At 40.4% G+C, this 26,984-nt stretch overlaps 1 protein-coding gene across 3 annotated transcripts in view; it reads right to left on the reverse strand.

Annotated features, from left to right (window-relative positions):
• Nucleotides 1–26,984, reverse strand: part of ADCY2 (adenylate cyclase 2) — a 360,417-nt gene that overhangs the window by 102,565 nt on the left and 230,868 nt on the right. For all 3 annotated transcript variants that reach the window (XM_054578337.1, XM_054578339.1, XM_054578338.1), the window contains 3 exons: nucleotides 12,045–12,193; nucleotides 8,171–8,282; nucleotides 3,454–3,581 (listed from right to left, as the gene is read on the reverse strand). In XM_054578337.1, the coding sequence (XP_054434312.1) occupies nucleotides 3,454–3,581; nucleotides 8,171–8,282; nucleotides 12,045–12,193 (389 nt within the window). The remainder of the gene's footprint in view (nucleotides 1–3,453; nucleotides 3,582–8,170; nucleotides 8,283–12,044; nucleotides 12,194–26,984) is intronic.

Below are 26,984 nucleotides of genomic sequence, written 5' to 3' on the forward strand. Positions count from 1 at the left end.
GAGTGTGGGTGTCACATGGCCAGTTTGTCTTGTTTCTCCATCCATGGCTTAGGTATGACCTTGTCCTCCTCCAGGAAGGCTTCCTGGCCTCTTTCTAGGTTCATGTAGGAAGCCCTCCTACATGCTCCAACCTCCCTGAGTGCAGGTAGCAATCCCATTTGTGTTCACATTGACTCTCGGAGTGTCACCCCTGTGAGCGCATAGACTTTGTCCAAGGGGTTTGTGTACTCACCAGTGGGTTCAGGGCCTGGGGCAATGTAGACACTCAATACAAGTTTATTAATTGACCCAAGTCATTTCAGAAGGATTTACTTTGTTTCTCTCTTTGGGTGATGAATAATTTGTCATAAAACCCATAATTGTTCTTAAGATTTTATGTAGTTGAGAGAGAATAGGTCCAACCATGTGGCATTTCCGTATCAAAATAGGGTCAGCAGAGAGCCAAGAGGGGATAACAAGGCAAGACAGGGCACTCTGCAGTGGCCATTTTAACAGAACTGACTGGTTAATAATTTGACTCTTTAAAACTATCTCCACATGCTGCATGTCTTTTGTAAAAAAATGAGTTGATTCAGGGTTCAAATGAATTCACTGACCAAATGTTTTAATGCATGCCGATGCAATCTATGTGATTTGTAGAAAAAATATTGAATTGCTTAACGCTTACTACCATAATAGACAAACTTTGTAGTTGAAGAGGAACCTTAATGACTTACAGCATCAGGGTCTCACATATGACTTTGTTGATTAAGAACAGTTTACATACACATGACAGGAAAAAACAAATCTCTCTAAGCATGGGCAATATTCCAGAACTGCAGCCAAAGTGCTTCTGCAGCAGTGCGTTAGCGAACGGGAACTGGGTGCTGAGTAAGTGAGGCGATTCTACCACAGAGGGGAAAACACCGGCAAATGTTCACGAACCCTCACTGCTGGTTCCTACCAAAATACCTGAGACAGTCTGGCGAAAGTCCGAGTGCCAAGTGTGCTCTTGCTCTTCACCATCTTAAAAAAATTAAAATTCCTTTATTCATCCTCATCTTATGGTTTAATGAATGGGATTGAAATGCTTGCCCTTACACGTGAGAGAGAACGAAGAATTCTTGAAATTTGCTGAGATGCCCTTTCTTTTCCTGCCTTTTATTGGAGGGGGATGTAACAAAACAACCTATTAATGATCACTTTGTCAGCTGTATATAAGCCAAATAAGTGATTTAGAAGAGAGGAAGAATGTGGAGGCCATGATCAGTGAGTAGAAGATAATGGGGACACATGCTCAGTAAGATATGAAGCTAAGTTTAGTCAAAAGTAAGAGTTCTGGAAAGTTTCTTCAAATCTGCTAACATCACCGAGATTCTGGAAACATAAGATATTACTGATGTATCTGTGATGAAATGGATAAATCAAATTGATATGTACATGCAATGAAAAATGATTCCACCATAAAATGAAACGAATTACTGACACATGCCACAGAGCACATGAACCTTGAAAACATCCTATGTGAAATAAGCTATACACTAAAGGACAAGTATACTGTATTATTCCACTTACATGAAATAACTAAAATAGGCAATGTCATAGGGACGCAAAGAAGATCAGAAGTTACCAAAGGCTGCCAAGAGGTGGGTAAGGGGAATTATTGCTTAATGGAGTTCCTCTTTGGGATGATAACAAGGTTTGGGAGTAAATAGTGCTGATGATTGCACAACATTTTGACTGTAATGAACACCAGTGAATTGTACACAGAAAAATGATTGAAAGGGCAATATTTATGTTATGTATATTTTACCATAATGAAAACAATGTAACAGAAAAAAAGATATTACTGATGAACTGGTGACCTGTCAGTGGATCAGCATCAAGGATTCTTTCTCCTAAAAGCTCTTTGACTTGCTGGAATAATGCAAACATAGCAGAACCGGAAAACAGCCAACCCAGAAGCAGAAAGCAATCTTCAGTAAAAGGGTGAATTGTTTAATCCAAAATATTATGGATGCACATAAAAAGTAAATTTATCCTTTATAAAATAAATCCAGAGAAACAGCTTTCCTCCAACAGCACCCATTTCACCTCACGTGTGAAGCCAACACCGAGGCTGCCTCCAGGCACAGGTTGTAAATTTGAGAAAACCTATTAGTTCCACTGATTTGATTCACCTCCATCTAGATCCACAGTGTTGGGAAGAGTTAATGGCTTTTAAAATAAGTATAAATATTTTTCAAGTATCAGAGAAGACCAAGGATTTACTTATGGGGAGAAGCAAGGACCGTTATTTCCCACCGTTAACGGTCAGGGTAGCTGAGGCCACACTGACTAACCCCACCCCACCTCAATTCTTTGTTTGATTTCACTTTATTCATTTGCCTCCCATTCCTGGATCTGCTCAGTGGCCTATGACCATTGCTACTGAGCTAGTGGACCTGGAACACTTAGGTCTCCCGGGCTCAGCGGAGGCTGTGGGGGCTTCATTATTCTGCCCTGGAGGCCACCTTTTAGTCATTTGAGCTCATGGCCAACGGACATGAGGACCTAAACCCAGTGACAGCCTGATTTTCCTGCTTCCTCATGTAAAACCACATCTACTCCAGCCCTGAGACAAGGAAACAGAACACTGACCACTTAATTCCTATCCCATTTAGAGTAAAACTATGTGGAAGGCAAGGTAAAATCACTTCACTAAAATAGGCAATCAAAATGCCCAGTAAACTAAACTCTTTCAATCATATAATCAACAAAGAGCTTTTATCATTTACAAGAATATTCTGGTTTCTACAAAGGGCATTGCTAAAGATGGATGCAATATGGTACTGGGAATTAAAATTAACTTTGTACCTGATACTTTTACCCTGTAACCCCGGTAACATGTCAACTCTAATGAAAACATTATTCTACATAAGTAAATCTTCCCTAGAATTACAATGAAAGAAACTATAGATACGACACAGGAAACATATACTATGACTATAAACTGAAACTAACTTCTCAGAGCTGAGAATTTTTGACTAGATAAAGTAATTTTGAGCTGTGTTTTATATTACTTGCTGCCTGGTGATAGAACTACTTTCCTTCTTACAATTTGTATATAGCCATATTGTCTGTCAGAAATCACAAGAGATCCTAAGAGTGCAGACATTTTAAGATTAGAAAGGACATTTAAACTTTTTGAAAAATCACTTTTGAAAAAAACTCAAACTGTCCTTTTCTATAGATTTCTAATTCAGTTTCACAAAAATTCTAGGGCCAATAATAATAATACAAAACACTTAGAGAAATCTTACTTTGGATCGAACTACTCACATGCCAACAAATGGGTCTCTGCACACTTATATTGAAATGGACAGTAAGGTATTTAATGCCAGGAAACAGATAGATAGAAATAGTGGCAAGTGAGAACTGCAACTAAAACTTAACTAAACTGTTAAAGAAGATCTTAGTAAGCATCACACTTACTTGATGGCTTCACACATATCCAGTCCCATTTTCACACAATTCTTGGCATGGTTAGGCAGAGATATCGGGAGTCCAGACACACAGTAGTAGCAGTCCCCTAAAATTTTTATCCTCATACATTCATTCTCCTAAAAGAAAACGAAAACAGAATTTCAGTTGCTTTAAGCATTTACATGATCATTTAAATTGACAGAATATCAAGAGCTAGTTCTACTGATACAGTGAGTGGGGTTCCTGGGGAGAGAAATGAGAACAAATTGGGTTTCCCTTCACCACCCACCAAGAATGAGCGATCCTCACCCACAAGCCCATTTGCCAGGGGAGAATAAGAGAAAGGGGATGAAAGGGAAAGCAGAGAATGTTCTGGAATGATTTCTACTTAATACTAGCAGAGGATTATACAGACAGGATCTTTCTCCTTAGTCTGAGCATTCACAAACATTGATGGTGAAATGAGACATTCTATGCAGAGAAGAATCTTCCAGGGCAGAAAATGATGACCAGATCCGCGCTGAAATTAGAAACTATGTCATTCCCTACTATGTCTCCTTTATTCCCTCACGGTCTCCTTCATTTATTTGAAAGATTCTCACCTGCAGACATGTAGCTTCTGATAAACATCTCCACCATATAATAAGGTATCACTTGTTATTGTCAAGTTATTTAAAATAACTCTGATCTTAGGTTAAACCAGTTAATTACAAAGTTAGATTAACTCATTATTTTCCTTGGTTGGGTTGTATTTATAATATGGAGACTGACTACACTCATATTCATCAGACTTACATCCACTTCTAACCTTTTCAACTGGCTGATAGACTCTCGACTAAAATAAAAAATCCAAAGCCAAAAACAAAACCAAAGATATACCAAATACAGATTTTTCCTTTTTAACACTAGCACAATTTTAGGTATAAACTGAATAAATTTGAAATAATAAAATATAAAATATTTTTGTTCTTAACCATGTTGTAGGTTTATAGAAGATTTTGCATATTTCTGCCTTTGATGGAGAGAGTGCATACTTTCATGTTTATCTACAGCTCTGTAGCTGATGTGCCAGTACTTCCTAATGACAGTATCATGAGTAACAAAAAGGCAAACAAGTACTTTTTGATAAGGATTTCCTCTCTTGTTTCTTAAATAGATATTCTGTATTGTGAGCCTAGTATCTAGAAAACTACAATATTAATAACAGTGAATTCTTGGCACAATACTGTTATTGAAAATGAGTTCTGCGTATATGCATGGGTTTATGTTTGGGCCCTCTATTCTGTTGCATTGGTTTGTATGACTGTTTTTATGCCAGTATCATACTGTATTGATTGCTGTAGCTTTGTAATATATTTTGAAATCAACAAAATAGAAAGAGAGGCATGGATGTATGGAACAGACTGACAATTGTCAGAGGGGAAGGGACTTTGGAGGGGCTGGATGAAATAAGATAAGGGGATAAGCAAAAAACATATATATATAACTGATAAACACAGACAACAGTGTGGTGATAGCCAGAGAGAAAGGGGGTAGGGGGCAGGTGGAGGTATGCAAGGTGGGGAAAGAGGGAAATGGAGATGGAAAGAGACTTTGCTTGGGGTGTTGGGCACATGACACAATATGTGGATGATGTTTTATTGAGTCGTACACTTGAAACCTGTATGAGTTTGTGAACCAATGTTGCCCCAACAAATTCAATTTTAAAAAGTGTGCTGCCTTCAGCTGTTTTCCTTGCTCAGAATTACTTTGACTATATGTGATCTTTTGTGATTCTTTATCAATATTAGGATGGTTTTTCTATTTCTGTAAAAATCACCATTGGAATTTTGATAAGGATTGCATTGAATCTGTAAATGGATGTGGGTGGTATGGACATTTTAACAATATTACTTTTCCAACCCATTAACACAGGCTGTCTTTCTACATATTTGTGTATTTTTAGATTCAATGTTTTATGGTTTTCAGTGTAGAAGTCATTTACCTACTTGGTTAAATTTGTTTTTAAGCATTTTATTCCTTTTGATGCTAATTTAAATGAGATTTTTTAATTTCCTTTTCATATATTTCATTGTTAGTGTATATAAATGCAACTGATTTTTGTAGGTAGATTTTTGTATCCTGCAACTTCACTGGATCCATTTATTTGCTCTAATGGATTTTTGTGGATTCCCTAGGGCTTTCCACATATATGGTCATGTCATCTACAAATAGAGATAATTTTATTTCTGCCTTTCTGATTTTGATGTATTTTATTTCTTTTTCTCTTGCCCTAATTGCTCTGTCTAGGACTTCCAGTATTATGCAGTACTACATTGAACAGAACTGGTGAGAGGAGGTGCCTCTGTCTTGTTCCCAGTCTTAGAGGAAAAAATTTTGGTTTTTCATCATTGGGTATGATATTAGCTTTGGATTCTTCATATACAACTTTATTGTGTTGAGTTAAGGTCCTTCTCTACCTTATTATTTGAGAGTTTTTATCAAGAAACGGTGATAAATTTTGTCAAATGCCTTTTCTATATTTATTGAGATAATCATGTAGTTTTTATCCTTCATTTGGTTAGTGTGGCATATCACATTGATTTACAGATCTTGAACCATCCTTGTATCACAGGAGTAAATCCCACTTGGTTGTGGTGTATGATCCTTTTAATGAGCTGTTGAATTCGATACACTAAGTGAAATAAGCCCTACATAGAAGGACAAAATGCATGATACTACTTATATGATTAATCTAAAATAGTCAAATTCAAGTATATTAGTGGTTGCCAGGTCTAGGGGGAGGAAGAAATAGGCAGGCCTTATTCAAAACATACAAAGTTTCAATTATGCAAGATGAATTAAATCCTAGTGATCTACCGCACAGCATAGTGTCTACAGTTAACAATATTGTATTGTATACTAAAAAATGTGCTAATAAAGGAAATCTCATGTTAAGTGCTTTAATAAAATAATAATAAAGAGGGCAAGAGGAGACTTTTGAAGGTGATGTATATGTTTATGGCATATAATGTAATGATGGTTTCATTGGGATATACTTACCTTTAAACTCATTAAGTAGTATATATTAAATATGTATAGTTTTTTGTATATCAACTTTACCTCAATAAAGTGGTTTAAAAAAGTAATGGCAAATGAACAATGACTTCACGTTTCTCAGCCTGAAGTTATGTGCTTTGCACAGTAGTCACTCAAAGGACTGAGCTATCTGTTTGCTTACGACATTCTCCAATTCCACGTTATTTAAGTATGAGGCATGAACTGACTCTGTGACTAACAATCCTGGGCCAGCCTCCGATATGGCCTGCACAGTCCTGTTATGACTGATCAGAAAGGAACTGGAAGTCACACTGAAGATATAGGTAATGAATTGTGTTCTCCCAAATTCACATGCTGAAGTCCTAACCCCTGGTACCTATGAAGGTGACCTGATGTGGCAATACAGTCGTTGCAGATATAATTAGTGAAGGTAAGCTCATGTAGGAGTGGAGTGGGCCCCTAATGTAATATGACTGGTGTTCTTATTAAAAGGGGAAGTTTGGACCCTGAGACTTGCGCACCATAGAGAATGACCAGGAGAACGCCATATGAACGTGGGAACTATGTTGTTCCCTGCCAAGTTGGGATATTTCTTCATAATGTGACAAGGGAGTCCAACAAAAATGACCTTTTATTAATTCAAACATTCATGACATTATGTTTCAACCATTCTTTTTTTTTAATAACGAGCACCCAGAAACTCAGTCTGTTCCTTTGGTTTGTTAAAGGAAAGAATCAGAGCTATTCTCTCACTAATTTTTGAAATCCCCAGTGGGAGCTGCCACGGTCAGTTGGGCAGCAGAGGCACTTCAGAGGGAACTTGACCTGAGAGTGTCTGAAAACACCTGCAAGCCAGAGCTGTTCCTAAGAGGCTTGGCTGGACCTTTCTGTGTTGTTTAAAAGTGAAGCGAATCTTTCAGTAACTGAATTTGGGACCAACTCTTCCATATATAAATAACACATCTTAATAACCATAATGAAGTATTTTTTTCATGGGAAACAATTCAAAAGATAGGATTAGGCTAACTGGAAATGTTTATAACAAATAAAGGGCTAACAAGTAAGAAATTTTTTAAATCAATGCTCCCACCAGAAACCCTAACAGTTCCAATAAGTAAGGAAGCTCTAGTGTGGATAGATCACTTGCCATCATTTCTTATAAATGAACATATGAATGGCAAATACTGAACTTAGTTTGTTCTTAAGTGGCACATGGGTCAATGGATAAAAATGAGACAATAGTAAATAAAGGGCTTAGGGAGAAGGTACACATCCTACTCCAGGGGTACTCCTAGGGTGCTTATTAACAATGCGATTGCATGATAGTTATAACTGGATGAAGGGATCCCACGTTTTCAACTCCTTGACATTAAAATGCCTAATAAAAACAGCACAGAGCACAGAGATGTGCAAATTAAATCTAATCATTTAAAATGTATTTATTATGTGTGCGCTGAATTATATAAATGGATGTTTTAAAAATTGATGATAACATGCTAGCTATATGCTGTGGCATTTCTCTTAGGTTTGAGACTTACCAGGGCTCAACGGCAAAGAAATCTAACAAATTTACAAACATTCCTAAAGGATGCTTTTTATAAAAAAGGAAGAAGTTCATAACGGGCCAGAAAAAAGTAAGCCAAAATTTTATATATCTTCAAAATTAAAGGGAATCACTAATACTCACCTTTGCAATTTGATCGAACTTTCCAAAAAGTTCGTTCAGCATGTGGACCAGTTCTCCCGGGGAGCAGTCACTGGCCAGCCGGGTGAACCCAACAATGTCGGCGTACAGGATGCTGTGCGAATGAACAAAGGGGGCAGTGTCTGCAAGTTTATGTTTTTTAAGAAGGGAATGATACTGTTTTCGGTTACGAGAGTATGTATTTTTTACATTTTATATTTATATTTTCATAAGAAAAATGTCATTTCTCTGGAAAGGAAGTACATAAACATTTTGTTAAATGTTCCCATTAAATATTTTTATAATTAAAATAAGAAAAAATAAGACTCATGATACACTTTTGCCGTTCTAGCCTGTCCTTACTGATCACCTTTCTGCCTCAGGGCCAGCCCTGTTCTCCCTCCCTGGTTTATGCGGTATTGACCCTGCCTGCTCATTACACTGTCATAACCCTAGTATCAAATGAGTATGTTTCTATTTGTTACTTGAATTTGTATTATAAGAATTCCTAAAGTAGAAGCAGCAAAATAATAAAAGCTAAATCCCATTTTTATTGATTCAAAAAATAAAAACTGGAATAATAACCTTCTTCAAAGAAAGTCTACTTAATAAAAGATCCCAGATTACTTAGTACCTGCCAGGATGAAACAGACATAGTACATCTTCTTAAAGCTCAGAGGTTAGCTGGGTAATGAAATAAATAAAGACAGAAACAATGCCCAGTTACAATGATAGTAAGTTCAAAAAAAAAAAAAGAAGAAGCAGACTGCTATGAGAAAGAAAAGAGTGTGTGTTGGGGGCTGGGAGGGTCGGCCAACGGTTGGGAAGGGGGTGGTGATCAGACGGTTAAGAAAGAGTCCAGGAAAGTCACTCTTAGGAAATGACAGGGCAGCCTCCCTTCATGGGTGTCCATGCTAGGGGGACAAATCAAAACAAGCTTGTAGGGGAAGGGGGCTGATTTGCCCCTCATTGTGCTGAGTTTCATGGTGGTGTCTGTGGAACACCCAAGAGGAAGACACCCATTAGATAGATAATATGGAAAACTAGGATTGAGTTCTGTGTCTTAGCACCATGTGATTGGTAATTAAATCCCAGGAGAGAGCTGGAGAAAACAGGGAAGAGCAAGGAGAGAGCCCTGAACACATTCTAATTTTATAGGAGAGGCTAGAATTAGGGAAGGAAAATACAGTCGAGGAGACTGCGGAAAGAAAGCCAAAGGGGGAGGAGGTCAGGAGAAGGAGGGATGGCGGAATTCTGCAAGTGCAGGAGCAAGGTCAGGAGGCCTAGCAACCTGAGCAGTCACTGAGATTAGGGTGCAAATACATGTCAAACAGATTCGGGAACAAGACAGTTGGTGAATTTAGCAAGAATGAGTTCTGTGACATGAGGGAGGTTAAAGCTAGAGTGGCAATTTGAGGGGAGAGAGAAAAATAGATTAGTCAGAGAGTGGAAAAAATCTCTAGAATCTGAGCTATGAAAGGCAGAAAGGTCATTTTAGAGCTGGATGGCGGTGCTGGGTTAACAGGTGAGCCTGTTTTGAAAAATGTGATGGGTCTGTGACTGTTTCAGCACTAGTGGGTGGGATTCAGAGGAAGACCTTGAAGATTCAGGAAGCAGCTGCTGGTTGTTACCTTTACAGCTATAAATTCTTGTTTCGTCCCCCTCCTCTCCTTTTCCTCATTATTATTATTGTTGTTGTTGTTATCATTCAGTGATAAAGACAATAAATATTTTGTTGAATGAATGGTCTAAGCAGAATTAAAAATTAGCAACTGATCTTTCTGGTGCTCTCCAGAAACCTATTAATTTTCATTAAAAAAAATCCTCAGATAGTGACTAGACTATCTGTGTTACCCATGCATCATGCCTGCTCCTTTGCTTGTACCTGCCCTGTTGCAGGATGAAAAAGCAGTGTCTTCATATTTCTTTTAAAAATAATTGCTACTTGATGTCATTTAAGGATTTACATTGTAAGTTTTTAGTATTTAAGTTACCTTACGATTCCAAGTATATTTTATGAATTTAAATTTAATTCAATTCTGCAAACATATTCTAGACAATGTGTGAGGAAAATTAAGTCCAATGAAGCTGCTTCATCAATCCTTTGCCTTAGACGGTGTGGCACTCAGCTTTCAAGATGGCCCCAGGGACCCTCACCTCCTGCCACTCATACCCTGCACTGGCCCCTCTCACACTGAATGGGACTGACCTGTGTAAACAATAGGATACCCCAGAAATGACCAACTAATGATCACCAGGCTAAGCTGCTTCCAAATGCCCACCCACAGAAACTGGGAGACAATGTTTATTATTGTTTTAAGTCAACTCATTACGCAGAAATTGATAACTAATATCATGAGAAGCCTGAAGTTGATGGTGTCTCTAGCCATTTTTATAGGTCTTTTGTTCCTGCATTGTGTCACAGCTAGTTACAGATATGCTGTGATCCTTGTTAGATAGAGGTGCGTGTATCTTCACATGTTTTGAATACCTAATATGACTTTAAAATGTTCCCTGAAATGGAAGGGGCATTGCTGATTCTCAGACACTGAAGGTTGGAAAAAAGCTTTTTCCTAGTATAATATGCCTTGCCAGACAAACACTGTGAATGGTGTTTCTTTAGGTACGTAGGGAAAATACTAAAAAATCTGGAGAGGTCAGTGTTTTAAATCATTTTATTCCTTAACGTGTGTAAATATCCTTTAATTTTTATCTATTCCCCAAAGGGGCCAGAGTTTTATTTAAAAAACTTACTTCTGATTCTTCATTTATCCAATTGTGCTTTTACAATTTAGTTTGCAACCATTTTTCTATTATCTTCTCAATATGCATTTCTTATTGTACATTAGCTCTGTGTATGATTGGGCCATGTATATCATTAGATCTATGCACCTTTTCTAAACTCTGGTGTCAAAATGAAATTTGTTTTAGAAGTGCACTTATTTTGCAATTAAATTTGTTTCTTACTAATGAACTTCAAAACCCTTGACCTGAAGCAACCAGACCGGAAGGCAGCATCATACATTGCAAAGATTTGGGACTTGGGAAAGAACAGGGTGATCCCAATTCCAGCTGCTGCTCAGTAAATTTTAGTTGTCTGTAATTGTTATTATAGAACTATTGAACAAGGGGGTGGGTAACTCTCACAGCTAAAGTATTAACATTAAAACATATCGAATGAGGCAAGATACATGCATGAGAACAAGACGCCCCACACCTTTCTCCTTCCTGACCACAATCTCATGCTGATAACATGTTAGTTTTCCAGGTACTGTGATCCCAGGAATGGCTCATGGAGAATATGATAATGCCAGACTTTGAAAAGCAACAACTTTGACTATAAATTAATTAAGGTACATATCAGTCCCTTGTGATGTTGGTCGCTGATTGACCATATCCCAGAAACCTTTTAATCTTGGTGAACAGCGGATCACCCAGATTCCCCAGAAAGGGCTGGCTTCTCTGAGGCCTTCCTGCCAAGCCCATCTTGAGAAATCGTCCTTGTGCTGAGAGCCCACTGACCCTCCCTCCAATCTGACTACAATCTGAGTGTCCTGGGCTCTAGGCACCAAGAGATCAGACCATGTCATTTTCAGAATAAGGACCCCACTCTCTATCTTTCCATTTTATATGACTGATGGTCAGCTATAGACATCAGGGTTATGAGGGAAAACTCAGTAGAGGATCCTATTTTCCTAACATGAAGGCCTTGAGAGGCAGCACACTGGTGGGTGAAGAGGTAACTACTCCAGGCGCAACGGTTTAACAAGTGCAATGGAGACGTGCCATTGTAAGATGTGGCCTTCCAGTTAAAAGTGTCCCCACTCCATGAACAGGCTCCCCAGGCTTGCTGAGGAAGAAGAACAGAGCAGGGTACCTGACATTGGTGTGTCGCTTGACGTAGAGGTTGTGAAAGTTGTTTGTGTTTTCCATTTGGCCGGCTTTGGGGCCCTGCAGCCTCTGGATGATCTCAGCCTTCATTTCCATGGCTATGTGAGCCGGCAGCAGGGACAGCAGCAGCCGCTCCTGAAACAGGTGTGGAAGGAAGACTGAGATTTCTGATAACGAAGGGAACACCCAAGGAATATAGGAAATCATGAAGTTATAGTGTGGCCAATTTGAGGACTATTTCCAACAAGTCTAAAAGATAGATTCTTGGACTACATATTGAAAATAAAATCAAATTTTCTAAGGTCAGAGTGTATTCTTTAGTGTGGAGAAAAAGGGAAGGCAAAGTTATTTCCCCAAAGATATTATTTTTCCATTTTGATTTTAAAGTAGTAAAACAGAAATAATATTAGAATGCCAGAAACCAGTGGTGAGTTTAAGATAGAAAACACTCGTTTTTGCTTGCTTGCTCAAATGAGAGATAAGGTAAAAGCTTTATTACACTTTAGAAAGCCAACCAACATTCCATATTTCCTAAATAAAATAAATATTTTCCACTATTTCATTTTCTCTATGAGGAACATTCAATCCCCTTTGGTGATTCTAAACTATTGTAAAGACAGAGTCAGGAACATTAGCCTCTGTAAAACATCGTTATAAAAAACTACAGGTGGAAGGCAAAGAACTGATATGAGCTTTTCTTATATTTTTGGTTTCTAAATTTAGAAAATTCAGTACATAATAGCACACGATATTACAGTTATTTTAATATGTACGTATTTTAGTTAGAGTGGTGCTTTTCCATTCTCTTCAAGGAAAATACGCAGTATTTTTTTTTTTGAGGAACAGTATTGCAGAAGGGCAGTCTTTAAAAGTTTATATTCATCCTAGAGTATTTAAAATGTTAACCTATTGTAGAAAACACCATGTTCTTCAGGTATTGTGGATTTAACATTTATTGTGGTATTCAGTGTTGATAAACATTTTAAAAATGAAACGTTTTCTCCATCTTCCTTTTTTTTTGGAAGTAGGGGCTGAGGGGAAGCTGGGCTTTGCTCCCAAGTTCACAGGGCAAGAGGCCCACCTTCTGGACCCTCCCCAACCATGTTGGTGGCTGTTGAGAACTTCTCCCGAGGAAACAGAGCATGGTCCTAAAACTGCATCTTGATGCAGATGGGATGAGTCTCACTACAACCCACTCCAGCCTGCTTCAGGCAAAGGTAGGAGCAAAGTCAACAGAAGACTGAATACCTGCCTATAGGGGGACCTCAGCTCTCCATGAACTGGCATAACTGAGCCATTTGCTCGCTCATTCATTCATTCATTCATTCAGCCACTCTGAAAACACCTATCATCGCCCATTAAACACCAGGCTCCTTGATAAATACTAATGGTCAATGTAAAGCAAAATGAGACAAAATGTCCCTGGTTCCATGTTGTTCACAGTCCAGCAAAAAGCTGGCCTACGGTGCACTTGGTGTCAGATGAGCCTAGAAGGACTGGCCAGGGTTTGGAGAGAGCCGCATGCCTGGGACTCTGGGAAAAGAGAAGGGCAAATATAGTCCAGGCACATCTATTATGTGCCATGTGCTCCCAAGAGCTCTATTCATGTCGTCCAATTGAACCAAAACAGCAATCCTATCTGGTTAGTATTGCTACCAGCCTCCCTGCAATAGAGGTGAATGAGGTACTTAGGTAGCGGGCAGGGTGCTCCCACTTGTCATAAGTGCTCGTACTGACATGCTGAAGGGAATTTTATTGGTAATTATGAAGTTAAGAAAAGCCTTTTTACTTAATAATAATCTTTTAAATTTTTGTTCAATTATTGATATTTCTATTTAAATTAAGAAATGAAATGGAGAATTCAAAAGCATTTAGTAAGTTAAATGTCCATACAGACATCTGGGAAAATATAAAATCATATTAATTGTATAAAATAATGAGGGCCATGTCTTGTGTAGTCTAAGGCATAACAGAAATGAAATGTACAATGACATTAACACAAAAGATAAAATGGTAATAAATCAAGTTAAAATGTTTTGATGTCCAAGCACTGAGGGGGAAACGGCAAAATATATCAATTCATATGAGACTGCAATAAGTCCAGAAAGGATGCAATTGCCACATTTGCAGCAAAAGGAGTGAAAGAATATATGACTAATAAGCTAGCAGTGAAAACAGGAAGGAAGTCCTTGACTAATCCAAAACAAATCAATAAGGAAGAGTAAAAGAAAAACATAAGACAGGTGGAACAAATAGAAAGTAAATCATAAAATGGCAGCTATGTTAAATGATGTCCAAAACTGCTTCAAACAAATAGAAGAAAGCCAGTGAAGAAAGAGTGAAATTGCCATCAACCACAGTTAGGGCACCTGCCCGGCACACGCACAGACAGGAGCAGGGATGCTCCAGACGCAAAGGGCAGCATGCTGCTTTGAGGTGCCATCAAATCTCTGTCATTATCAAAGCAAATAGACACTGACTAGAAATGTGTTAACTTCTAAAACGGTGGCAAGGAATGTTAGCACGTAGAATATAGCAGATTATGAATCTGGAGCTAGGCTCTGTATTTAGAAATCCCAGTGGATTCTGCTGTCCACAGAGATGCCTGATGATCAGTTTAATCACCTTAAAACCAATTTTGTCCTCTTTTTGATAGGTGACAGATGAGTCCAGGGCTAAGGAAAAATAACATGCTCAACTGACATAGTTCTACATTGCTGTCTTACAATGATAACCCACATGTACATGAAGATTCAGTGCAGTCTTCTATTGAATTTAAAAACCTGGTAGACTCTCCCAATGTTTACATTCATTTTTAGTCATGCTTCTTGTAGCCAATGTTATCAGTATTTTACCCGCATTACTTCTTCCTTCCTTGAAGGTCACCTGCATCCTGTACCTTTATAAATCTAGTTTTCTGTGTCCCAACCAGTAAAGAAGTAATTGATGGAAATGCCCCCAACTTCTGTACCCATTACCCTTCATGGGCAGATCTGAGCATGTTCCACACTTTCCTCAGAGGGTCTCCAGCAGGACTGAGCCCCTGTTGCCACCAGCAGCCTCTTTCAATAGCTGACCTCCCTCCCCCACCCTCCTACCTGTAACCACTTCCCAACTAAGTGACTATACTCAGAGCCTTCCCTTAGGGTCTTCTTGCAGTAAACCTAAGACGGAATTTCTTCTCTCCTCCTCCTGAATTCTGTATTAAAATATGACAAATCCCAAAGCCCATAGAACCATACTTTCTTGAAAGACAGATTTCATGAACAAAAAACAAGAATCGAATATAGTAATTCTCTTCCCCGGCTGTAGCTTCATTTAGTGCCCAAATGTAAATGATGGTATTTTAGATCAAAATATAGATGGCTGACTGACTTATTTTAGGTAGCTTGAAAAATATATGTTGAATAAACTAAAATGGGGTAAGGTTTTCCTTTTTTAAAAGTGTTAAAGAATCCATGTGAATTTAGACTGGAATAAAGATTTTGGTAATAGCCCACCAGCGAAATAAAAGGGTCCAAAGTTCCCCCGTCTCATGTGCTTCTGGTGCTGCCGGTGGACCACAAGACCTTTTCTCTAGAGCTCATGAACAGAGCCTGTGCTTTGGGGCCTGCCCACGCCCTCTCGGTGATCTCAGCACTGGGTAATAGCATGAGACTCAAATGTGGTGAACCAAGACATTTTTAAATTTGTCTTTGTTCCCTTACAAAATGCTATACTTCAAAAGAATAGCCCAATATTATGGCACATATGATAAATTTCAACTCAATTCATAATCTGACAAGGTTAATATTTCCATTAATATTTCATCTTTTTGTTAATTTAGCTGTGTGTCTTGCCAAATTATCTGAAAGCAACATATAAACCTAAGCCCTTTATATACCAGATATAATCTAGCTACATTATCTGTCCACATACATTGGAGGCCTCCCTTAACGGGACTTTTGGAAAATCAATTTGCCATTAGACTGATTAATGCACACCATTACTTCTTTCTCTTGTTAGAAAAGGTGGTAAAACTACAGAGAATTTGGCTAATTCTGGCATGTTCAAAGGTTACCTGATAAACAGCTTGGCCTTGGTTTGAGGGTACCATTTCATCAAATCCCTTTATTAAACCTCTAATTATTATTCATTAGCAATACATTTTTCCTAGAATTTGTTCTTTTAAATTGTGCCTCATAAAAAGACTGCAGAGTTAGTACATTTCAATGTACTACTGATCAAAGTTGAGGACATGCTGAGCTTAGAAGCGTTTCTGATATAATAAAAGAGAGCGGATATTATAACTATATTTTTATGCTATTTTTGTGATTTTTTGGTTGATAGGAAAAATCTAATTTAAGCAAAGAAACTTCTATTTAAATTTTGAACTAAGATTTAGTAATGCATATTATATCCTATCCCTTCAGTAAACCATGCATGTAATAAATATTTAAATCTGCTTTACTTTACAAATGGCAGGACGACAGTAGCATGCTCCTTCCCTGAGAATTTAAACTTTTATCCTCCTTCAAAACGTCTATTTATTTCTTATTTTAAGTGCAATTCAATTACATCAGGATGCCAAACCAATGCAATGAACAGAAGGCATATTGTTATAAATATTCCTCCTCCCCAAAGACAGTAGCACCCAGATCCCTGAGCAGCCACTGGGTTACACGTGGTGCTAAGGAGACAGATGATGTCCTTCAATACCATCCTACAGTATGAAAGGACCAGGTGTCCACTGGAAATCAGCCCCAGAAAAACACTCCACTTAGAGAGTATCTGCCAGGGACATGGAGGTATGTCAACACTTCATGTCTTCCCCTGCAGCCAGCTTCATGTCTGCAGGTCTCAGGGAACAAGCATCTCCCACAGCAACAGCCTCCATTATCAGCATGTCCCCAAAGTTGAGTTCTAGTAACAACTGCTATTGTTGCTGTTGCCCATTATAACATTTGGTCGGTTTCTCTCAGGGCCCTCAGAAAGCTTCCTTTGCATCAATCAGGATGCACTGAATACTCATTATTGGAAAGGTCTTGCTTTATCTTTCTTTGACTTTTACAAAAAATTAAGTCATCATATTTAGGTACGATGAAGAGTAGCAGCATCTTGCAGTAGAAACAGCACTGAAATGGGAGAAGATGTGGGTTCCTGTGCATTCTCTGCAGGATGAGAGAGTGGGCCAAAGCACTCCTGCCTTTGAGTCCCAGTATGGTTGTCTGAAAAATACGCTTGTTGAACCAGATGAATTGAAGGTCTCCACATCTATGTGTTCCTATCAGGTTACAGAACCACAAGAGGCTCTTTTTAGATTTTACCTCTCACTCTTTTGGAGTCCAACAATTAGGGGCACGCAGAGGAAAGAATCCAAATGCTTAGATCTGAATACAGTAACAAAGCGTAAGAAGGACTGTGAAAAAGGAGAGACCACTGGGATCAAGACAAAGAAGGCCAGGAAGACTGAAAGAAGCCCGAGCTCTGATTGGCTTACAGAGAGCACACAGGCATGTCTGAATAAGCAGGTTGACTGAGTCACCTTTAGGTAGGTCACGCACTGAACAGCTTGCCACACTCCTCACCATTCCCTATTGTACCATAGTTTCACTGTACACATATATCTTGTCTGCCTTTCCTCTAAATCATGACCTTTAACTCTCAGCATTATTGGCATTTGGGGCCAGATCATTCTTTATTGTTAGAGGCTGTCCTGTGCACTGCTGAATGTTTATCTGCATCTATCCTGAGACTTAGACTAGATTTTTGTAACTTCTACTCACTAGATGCCAGTAGAACCTCCACCCCCAGCTGTGACAATCCCAACGCCCCCCCCCGCCCAGGAGTCACCAAATCTCCCTGGGGGTAAAGTGTCAGCTTGTCGAGAATTACTGCTCTAAATGTGAGACTCTTCTCTTCGACCTCTAACTTGACTATTTTTCCCTTATTTCGCCTCTCCTTTCTTTATTTCTATCCCTTTCTATCCTCAGCTACATGGCCCATCATTTTAATCATTTTATTACACCCATCCTTCCAGAATAGAAGAGCACAACCTTCTAGGCCATCCCTCAGCAGAGCACCATGACATCTGCTCATGTGCCATTGTCCAGAGGTTACAATGCTATACTCTCTCCTGAGGGACGCTGGGGCATGTGCCAGCTAAAAAGACCCTCTTACTATAGAAGAAAAAGAGAGTAAACATTGGAAAAACAAACAAACAAACAAACAAATATTGGTCTCTGTTACATGCAGAGAATGCAATGCATTTCCAAAAAGGAAACCATCACCTTCCCTCTCAGACCTGTCCCCCAACCTAAATTCAGTTAAAAATTGTCCATCCTGCCGCTGCCCCCACAGAAGTCTGCCCTCATCCTTGACTGCTCTGTCCGTCTTACCACCCTGTGTCCAGTGAAGCAGCGGTTCCTGTGCTTTCCATTAGGAACTTGCCTTTCCCCCCCACCTACTGCTCTTATGGGGGTCTTGGCTACCTCTGCCACCCATCTGACGATGGGTCACTTCCTAACTGGACCTTCTACCTCCTGTCCCCCTCCCATCCTTTCCCTTCTGCAGCAGAGGCCTTTCTGAATAGCCAAATCAAGTCAGTCCCAGCTCTGACTGCTTCTACTGACAAATCCCAAGCCCTCCAGTAGGTTAGAAAATACACCGTACCTTTGTGAACTCCTTTACTTCACTCTCCTCCTTCTCCTGAGCCTGTGGCCCAGCTCTTCTGAACCGCACTCAGCCCCAGCCAGGCACTGTGCTCACCTCGCTGGAAGGCATGCTGCCCGGGGATCTGGACTGTGGGCTGCACCGCAGTGCTCCCACCCACGCCCGCCTTCCTTCACTAAGGCTGCCCGCCAGTTCTTCAAGGGAACTTCTAATCACATACTGCCTCCTCCATCACTTCCTCCTGACAGCTGTCCTGCACGGCCTTCCCTCCCCAACTGGGTTAGGTGCTGAGTGCTGTTTTGGCACGCGCTGTTTACCCTCAAACTCTACTGAAACCATCTGTTTACTTTCCTGCCCAAGGCTGTAGTGTCGGTGCCTTCTTCAGTGTTGCGTTACAGGCACAAAACACAGAGCCTGGCACAGCGAAGAAGCCCAAGACACATTTGTCCAATGGATACAGGAAGAAACACATGAATTTCCAAAGTTTCAATTCAATTAGTGGACCTTGGGCTTCTTACGCATCTTGGATTCGAAATTGTGAAATTCACATAAAATAAGATGCCTGATACTCAACTCCCCTTTACTCAATACTGCAAAACTACAGAATAAAAAATCATGTTTTAAAGGACTTTACATTTAAAAAGTGAAATAGAATTATCCCATTAACTTTCAAAATAATTATTTTAAAAAACAATGATAGGTACTTGTACTTACAAACATTCTACTGCAGCTGAGGGAGTTCGTGAACATAGTGGGGCATACTAGGTACTCTTTGCTAGGTCCCAAATAAATTAGGGGGAAAAAACCACCACTACCGCAACTGATACTGGACAAAAGAGCAGAGGGGGCCAACCCAATACCACGGTCAGGGTCAGTTGGAGACCGATGTACTGAGACATGGACACTAACTCTTGGACCCCCCACAAATTGGGGGTGGAACCAGGGGAGCAGCCCTTCCTCCTACCTAAGCCTGCATGGGACAGGTGAAGAGTTAAGAAGTGAGAGTGTTCCCATACCTGGAGGATGTCAGTTATAAAGGCAGAATTCAAAGTTAGGAAGCCAGAACACAGCCCCCCTGGGCCCACAAACATGTTTCGGTGAACAGTGAAGCATCTTCCAGGAGGCAGCGGCTGCCCTGGTGTGCGCCCTCTTGGCTTCAGCTGCGAGTCTCTCTCTGAGGCCTCTGGCTACTGTCAGGGTCACTACTTCTTCTTTCCCTCCACCGCTTCTTGTCTTTGCTGAGGGGCCTCAGTCTACACAGTGGGCAGAGGACAAGGATGCTAAACATCCACAGTGCCCAGGCCAGTCCCCACAGCAAAGAAGGACCCAGCTCCCCGCGTCAGCAGTGCACGGGTTGAGAACGTCCGCTCCACGCATCCTATTTCATTGCCTATCAGGTACGTCGTATGCGGTCAAATTCCCTTTTGTTTAAATATGTGATAGAACAACTGGTTAATAAAATGACATACTTCTTGTCCTGGGAAGCATTTGAATTTGCAAACCTTGGAGAATCACCCCATGTTATAGATACAAGCACATGTGAGCTATTTTGTAGTGAACAAAACAAGGAAACTGACAAAATCTGAGCCGAATCTGAGCCAGGTGCCTGCTCAGACCTGCAGGTTGACAGAAAAAATAGAGATGAGCAGGTAGCAGAAGTGGGCTTGCTGAGGTGGGTGTATCACTTTGTATTAGTCTGCTGTGGCTGCAGTAACAAAGTACCACAGACTGTGCGGCTTACACAACAGAAGTGCATTTCCTCCAGCTTCTGGAGCCTGGGTGTCTGAGCCCAAGGTGTCAGCAGGTTGGTGTTTACAGAGGTCTTTTTCTCCCTGGCTTGGAGATCGCTTTTCCCCCTGTGTCCTCACATGGCCTTTCCTCTACGTGCCCTAGTCTCCTTTTATAAGGACACCAGTCAGATTGGATTAGAATCCACTTTACAGATCTCATTTTAACTTAAATCCCATTTTAAAGGCCGTATCTCTAAATATAGTCACATTCTGAGGTACTACGTGTCAGAGCTTCAACATATGAATTTGGGAGGATACAATCCAGCCGCTAACAGAATCCTTTGCCCACAGGGCAGGGAAGAAGGAAGCAGTCAATACACAGTCTGCTGCAGATTCATGAGCTGACGCTTTCCTGCTCTGCCTTGCACAGCCTTCCCCCCAACCCCTTCGTCTCCAGTGCCTCACTTGTTCAGATATTCTCAGGGTCCCTTAAATATTCCTCTATCTCTTCTTTAACTGTCTTGCCCCCACATTGTTGCCTTCTCGGGGTCCCTGTCACCCAGCGGCACCTTTCCTATGCAGCAGGAGGTACTGCTGGACAGCTCCAAGGCTCCCCACTTGCAAGGAGCCACTCCCTCTGCGGAGCTGTGGGAATCTGGCATCTCGCAGCCTCACAGTAAATCAGTGGAGTTCACAGTAAATCAGTGGAGTTACATCATTGGGAGGAACCACCACCTGACTCAGAGCCCGGAGCAGGGTTGGGCAAACTCTTTCTGTAAAGGCCCAGAAAATGAACAGCTCAGGCTTTGTGTGCCGTACCGTCTCTGTCACAACTACTCAGTTCTGCCATCCTAGCAGGAAAGCAGCCACAGACAAGGCGCAAATGAATGAGCATGGCTCTGTGCCAATACTTTATTTGTGGGAACTGAAACTTTAATTTCATATAATTTTCATGTGTCATGAAATATTATTTTTCTTTTGATTTTTTTAAAAGCTGATTTAATTAATAATACTTTCCTCCTTCCCCCACCTCTTTCTTTTGATTTTTAAAAGATCACTTAACAATGAAAAAGATTCTTAGTTCAGGAGTCTGCACAGAACAGAACAGTGGACCAGACTTGGCCCTTGGGCTATAGCTGGATGACTCCTGATGTAGAGGAAGTTCTCTGGAAAGTCACACTTAAAGGCATTGCAGATACACTAGAACTGTCACTGAGAACTGCAGTAAGAACAATAAAGGGTATATCCTTCCTCCAAATGGCACTGTTATTATTATTTCCATGATCTGTCTCGTCTGTTATTTAATATGCTAGGCTTTACAATAAAAGCCAACAAATGGATCTTCTTGGAATATAATAATTGCCAAGTTATTATGGAGTTGTCAACTGAGGAGAGTGCAGCGATTTAGGGCATGGGCTGGGATTGTCACAAGTCCGGGAGCAAATCCCAGCTCCCCCACCTCCTCGTGTCTTGATGGTATTGATCTGTGCAAGTGTCTGGCCACATCTTCAGTTTCTGTGGCTGGTGGCCATGGAGGTGGCTGTGTGGCATCATGATTCAGGATGACGGTGGGGTGGCAACATCACTGTGCACAAGCCAGAAGGTCAAAATTCAAGCTCGGGTGGGCCACTACTTGGAAGGAGATTTCAGGTCACTCCCTAACCTCTCTGGGCCTTATTATCCTCACCCTAGAATGGAGGGCCTGGACTCACCCATCCCAATCTCTTTGTTGCTATAGAAGCTGGCAGAGCAATAGTTCTTTATCACTTATTTTTAGATAAAACAAAAAAAAAGTTAACTTGAGTTTAGCTGCAAACAAAGTATCTCATTTCCCCACTCAATAGCTAATACTCCAGCAGTCAGAATTCAGAACACATGTTGCTTGATTTACAGTGGCAACCAGTAATTTGTATGAGAAAGACTTAATTTAGAAGAACGCACATGTCATCTTTTTTTCATAATCAAGTAAGACTTACAATTAGTTTGATTCATATGCTGTCATGGATGTCTCCACTGTACACACAATGAACAATATGAAGTTTCTAAGGCAGCTCTCTGATGGAGAGAACTAGTCTTCATTTCTGTAATTAATACTAAACATAAAGCCTCCTCCACCTTCCTCTTGAATACCGCATGCCCACTCGAGTGGATTATTAAGGAGAAAAACCACTGAATACATGCATTTTTACTGAATTTTGCTCTGCAATATTCTACCTTTGGGAAGTAAAACATGCAAAATAACCAACAAAATATAAATGCCTTCACTTTTTCCCCATTTTTACCAATACTTCTTAACATGCAGCAATATTAAATATTTTTTAAAAGAAATATTAAATCAAAACCATTCTATAGGACGAATCAAAGTGTTTTACAATGCTTGACTTGGAAATCAAGGAGCGATAAGACTAGGTTTAAAATAAGAATAGATATGCCATTAATAGTTGAAAAATTTAAGTATAATTATTACTTCATTTCTAGTTGCAAAGTTCCTTCCTTATCATCTCTCTGACTTATTGAATACTTGATAGTTAAATAATTGAAATCACATAACGGCTGATTTCCTCAGGAAACAATAAAGAATTAGATCTGATCTTAGAGAAATTACTAAATGGGATATGGGATAGTAGATATGGGATAAAGGGAGCTCATTTAAGAATATGTGAGGATGTGTGCACATATTTCATATACCATTGAAAAATACGCTCAGTCTATAAAGCAGGTTTTTGTTTTCTATTATAAAGTTAAGTGATAGTATAATGGGGTAGGCCTTCAATAAAGCCATTCTGTCCATGATGTCTCCTTACTCTGCCTCCCAGTCCTAGGTGCAGTTAATTTAGATGTTTCAATATGTTTAGTGGAGCTGTGATGGCTTCTGGGCTACTCCAGAATTAGTAAAGACTGAACATGATACTGATAAATATCACATCTCTCATCACAGGTCACATCCTGGGTCAGAATTTCAGACCACTTGGCTTCTTCCAAGGGAATAAAATAAGAAAGGCTCTGATTAAAGAAATTCTCAGTCGTAACACAATGTCATATTTTTTTCATTCTACAATTTAAAATTATCTTTGTTTGCTAGATCATTATTTTCAAATGCATGCATTAGTCAAGTTTCCAGAGAAAACAGAACAAACAGGGTATGTGTATATATAGCTATATATCTATATCTATAATTTCATAGATCCCATTTACATCTCTACATATCCATCTATGTATCTATCTATGTATCTATTTATGTATCTATGTATCTATCCATCTATCATCATCACCTTTATTTTAAGGAACTGGACCACATGAATGTGGGGGCTGTCAAGTCTTAATTCTGCAGGGCAGACCAGGAGGCTGAAGACCCAGGGAAGAAATTATGTTGTAACTCGAGTCTGAAGGCGTTCTGCTGGCAGAATTCCCTCTTCCTTGGGGGACATCCATCTTTTTTCTTAAGGTCTTCGACCGATTGCATGAAGCTCACTCACATTATGGAGGGTATTCTGCTTTACTAAAAGTCTACTGCCTTTTACCTTCAGAGCAGTATCTAGACTCTGTTTGAGCAAACATCTGGGTACAATGTTCTTGCCAAGCTAACACAAAATTACCTAATGCACCATGGTTTTAGACAGCTTTAATATAGAACACACATATGCTATACAAAGTATTCAATCTTATTTCTATGAACTTTTCATTAAAGCTGTTTCTGTAAAAACCTAGGGAGATATTATACATTTAATATTCCTGTATTTTACTCCAGAGAAGCTGCACAATCATTGAAAAATGGCACAGGTGGGTGGCCACAAGCAAAGAGGGAAGCATCAATCTAGAGGACAGTTCTTTTATTTATCTTGACATTAGTTTTTTCCTCCTTCTTCCATACATCTCCTGATACATACATTACTGTCCCATCAAACACCATAGCCTCAGGAGCTTGGTCTGCGTAGAGGAGCTTGGGCATGAAACAATATCCTAGTAATGGACTCTGCTGGCTGTTTTACTAGGGTTCTGTCCCACAGTACAAATGAGACACTGGAGGGAAGACAAGTCCAGGAAATGGAATCGGCACACGTGACCCACAGTGGGAGGGGGTGTGGGGGGAAGCCAAGCGGGGCAGCATGAGCCCCAGCACTGAGGTCTGACAGCCGGGCAAGCAGATCCAGACAACCAGGCTAAAATCGCAATCCCTATACACTGCCGTGTGACCTTGGACTTCACATACCAGAACCTTAGTCTTGTCATCAACAATATAAAAAAATTCCTACCCACCCTGCATGTTTTCACTGAAGTTACTGATAAAAACATGAACTGTTTCTGGCATGATGTAGGTACTACATTAACACAGTTGCCATTCTCTCAGGCAGCCTTTAACGTGTAGGCGGCACATGGGCACATGGAGAGGTGGCTCCTTTCCCTCCTAGAACCTGGAAAAAGTGATACAATACTTTTCTCTAAAAATAATACCACAAATTAAACATAAATAGACCCAAACAGACATCTTAAAGAGTAATATACTGCCAAATGGCATGTAAGAACTCAGTGGAGAGCAAAATGGATGGAAAAGGAAAAGAAACTAAGTGAGACAAGTGGCGATGGTCTCTCTCTGTCTCTCCAGGGGGTGGCCAGGCAAGCTCAGGGCCACATTACCCACAGTGCAATCTTATGGCTTCTATTGGGGAGATGAGGCAGCCACGGAGCATTGGCGGGCCAGATGCTACCACCCCCTCCCCTTGTCTGCTCATTCGATGCCTGGTCCTGAGGCATAATTAATATGCAATTATAACGGCACCACCAATATAGGAAGCATGAGTTGATCTGCACATATGAGTTTCTTACTGAGTCACAGTGGGATTTCTCAGCACACATTCATCTGTTCCCTGCTTTTGATGCTTGGTGCATGTGAGAATCCTCCTCACAGGAGTGAAATGCATGCCTGGGGTACTGACGAGTCCGGTCTCTGAGCTTCCAAAGCGAGGGAGAACATTCTGGCCCCTGTGTCGGAGACTCATTTGGAGGACGTTCAGACAGATGCCCAGGGCACCCAAGGGACGCCTGCGATCTCATGGTGCATTTCAGTACAGCAGAAGAAGCGGGAGGACGGGTGGTAGGGCAGCGCTCCTGGGCTCAGAGTGTCTCATTTCAATTACTTAAAAAGAGAGACTTTTTTTTTTTTATCATCCCTCTTTGAAAGTAAAAGTCTTACGGGAGAGCAGGAATTACTCTTTACAATTGAAGTTGAATTTTGAAAATGAGTTTTCAATTTGGCAGCAAGGGGAAAAGAACTTGTCTGTTTTTCAGATAGAACAATTTGTGGCTAAGTCCTTTAGGCTATTTTGCCCCATTCTTTTGCCATTAAATGTTTTTATTAGAAGGTTTATGAAAAGATTCTTTTCAAAGAGTCATATAACCTCAATTTTGATGGTTTCCATAAACAGAAACTGCTAGTGTTACCTTGAAAAACCATTTCTATTTTATAGGACTTGGGCACTTTGGACTTGGAAGATTCCAGCTTCAGCTCAAAAGGATGGACTGGCTATTTCAGACCTCGGAGATCCACACAGAGGCCTCTCCAAGGAGCCGCCCTTTGGAAACCACCTTCTAGCCCAACTTGCAGAGTTCCTTCAGATGCCTCCCCAGCCCCTGCAATTCCATTTAGATTAAAGAATCCCCAGATCACACAGAAGACAAATCTCCTTCCAAGAGAGATCTGGGGTATGCAAAACCACATGTAGGGTGCAGTGGGCTCCCTCTCGCCAGAATCCTTACCCAAACTATTTGGGTCTGCCCTCACTGTGTTCCTTCCACCAGCCTCAGGTAGGGCTTTGTCTTTGGGAGGTTCCCGCTGGTCTTCCAGAAGAACTGATGTTTAAGAATTGAGAATATTAAAGAGCTTAGATATAAAGAAGCCCCACTCCAGGCCCTTCTTGAAACCCTGGAGGCACATCCTTAATTTCTTTCTCCAACATGGGATTTCATCGGCCACCAGTGAAGAAACCATGGATGCCTTCAGAGGCTCTCAGTTAAAAGTCACAGTCCTGAGGTCTCCTGGTTGGTACTGGGACCTTGGACATTAGCCTAGAAACTCCAAAATGAGGTATTGCGATGGCAGGTTGCCAAATGCAGGGAGTGCACCCAGGGACATGAGCAAGTCTCACTTGAGAGTGAACAGTGACAGAGCTGGGGCCTCTGGGGAGAGTGCTCTTCCTAGGCCTGCAATGCCTCCTGCCATGTGAAAAACACTGGGCAATGGGTTGGTGCCGGCGTATAGAGTTTCTTTATTTTTTGGTGGCTAAAATCTGTATCAATGTAGAAGTTGTGTACATACTTCTGTCTCCTATAGTTATTTACTCGATTCCTATTAGTAGTAGCATTCACAATTCTGCTAATGAATCTAAAAACCAAGAGATTAACAGATTGACACATTCATAGACTCTAACTCTTTTGGATTGCTCGATTTGGCCTCTAATACCTACTTGGTCCAGTGTGGTACATTAATACACTGAAGACTGGTTACAGTTTGCTAATTCAAACTGAATATGTGAGGGTGTTGAACTGTT

The sequence above is a fragment of the Pteronotus mesoamericanus genome, unplaced genomic scaffold (assembly GCF_021234165.1).
Source record: "Pteronotus mesoamericanus isolate MK-2021 breed Mesoamerican mustached bat unplaced genomic scaffold, CSHL_Meso_final contig_50, whole genome shotgun sequence".
NCBI classification, from domain to species: domain Eukaryota; kingdom Metazoa; phylum Chordata; class Mammalia; order Chiroptera; family Mormoopidae; genus Pteronotus; species Pteronotus mesoamericanus.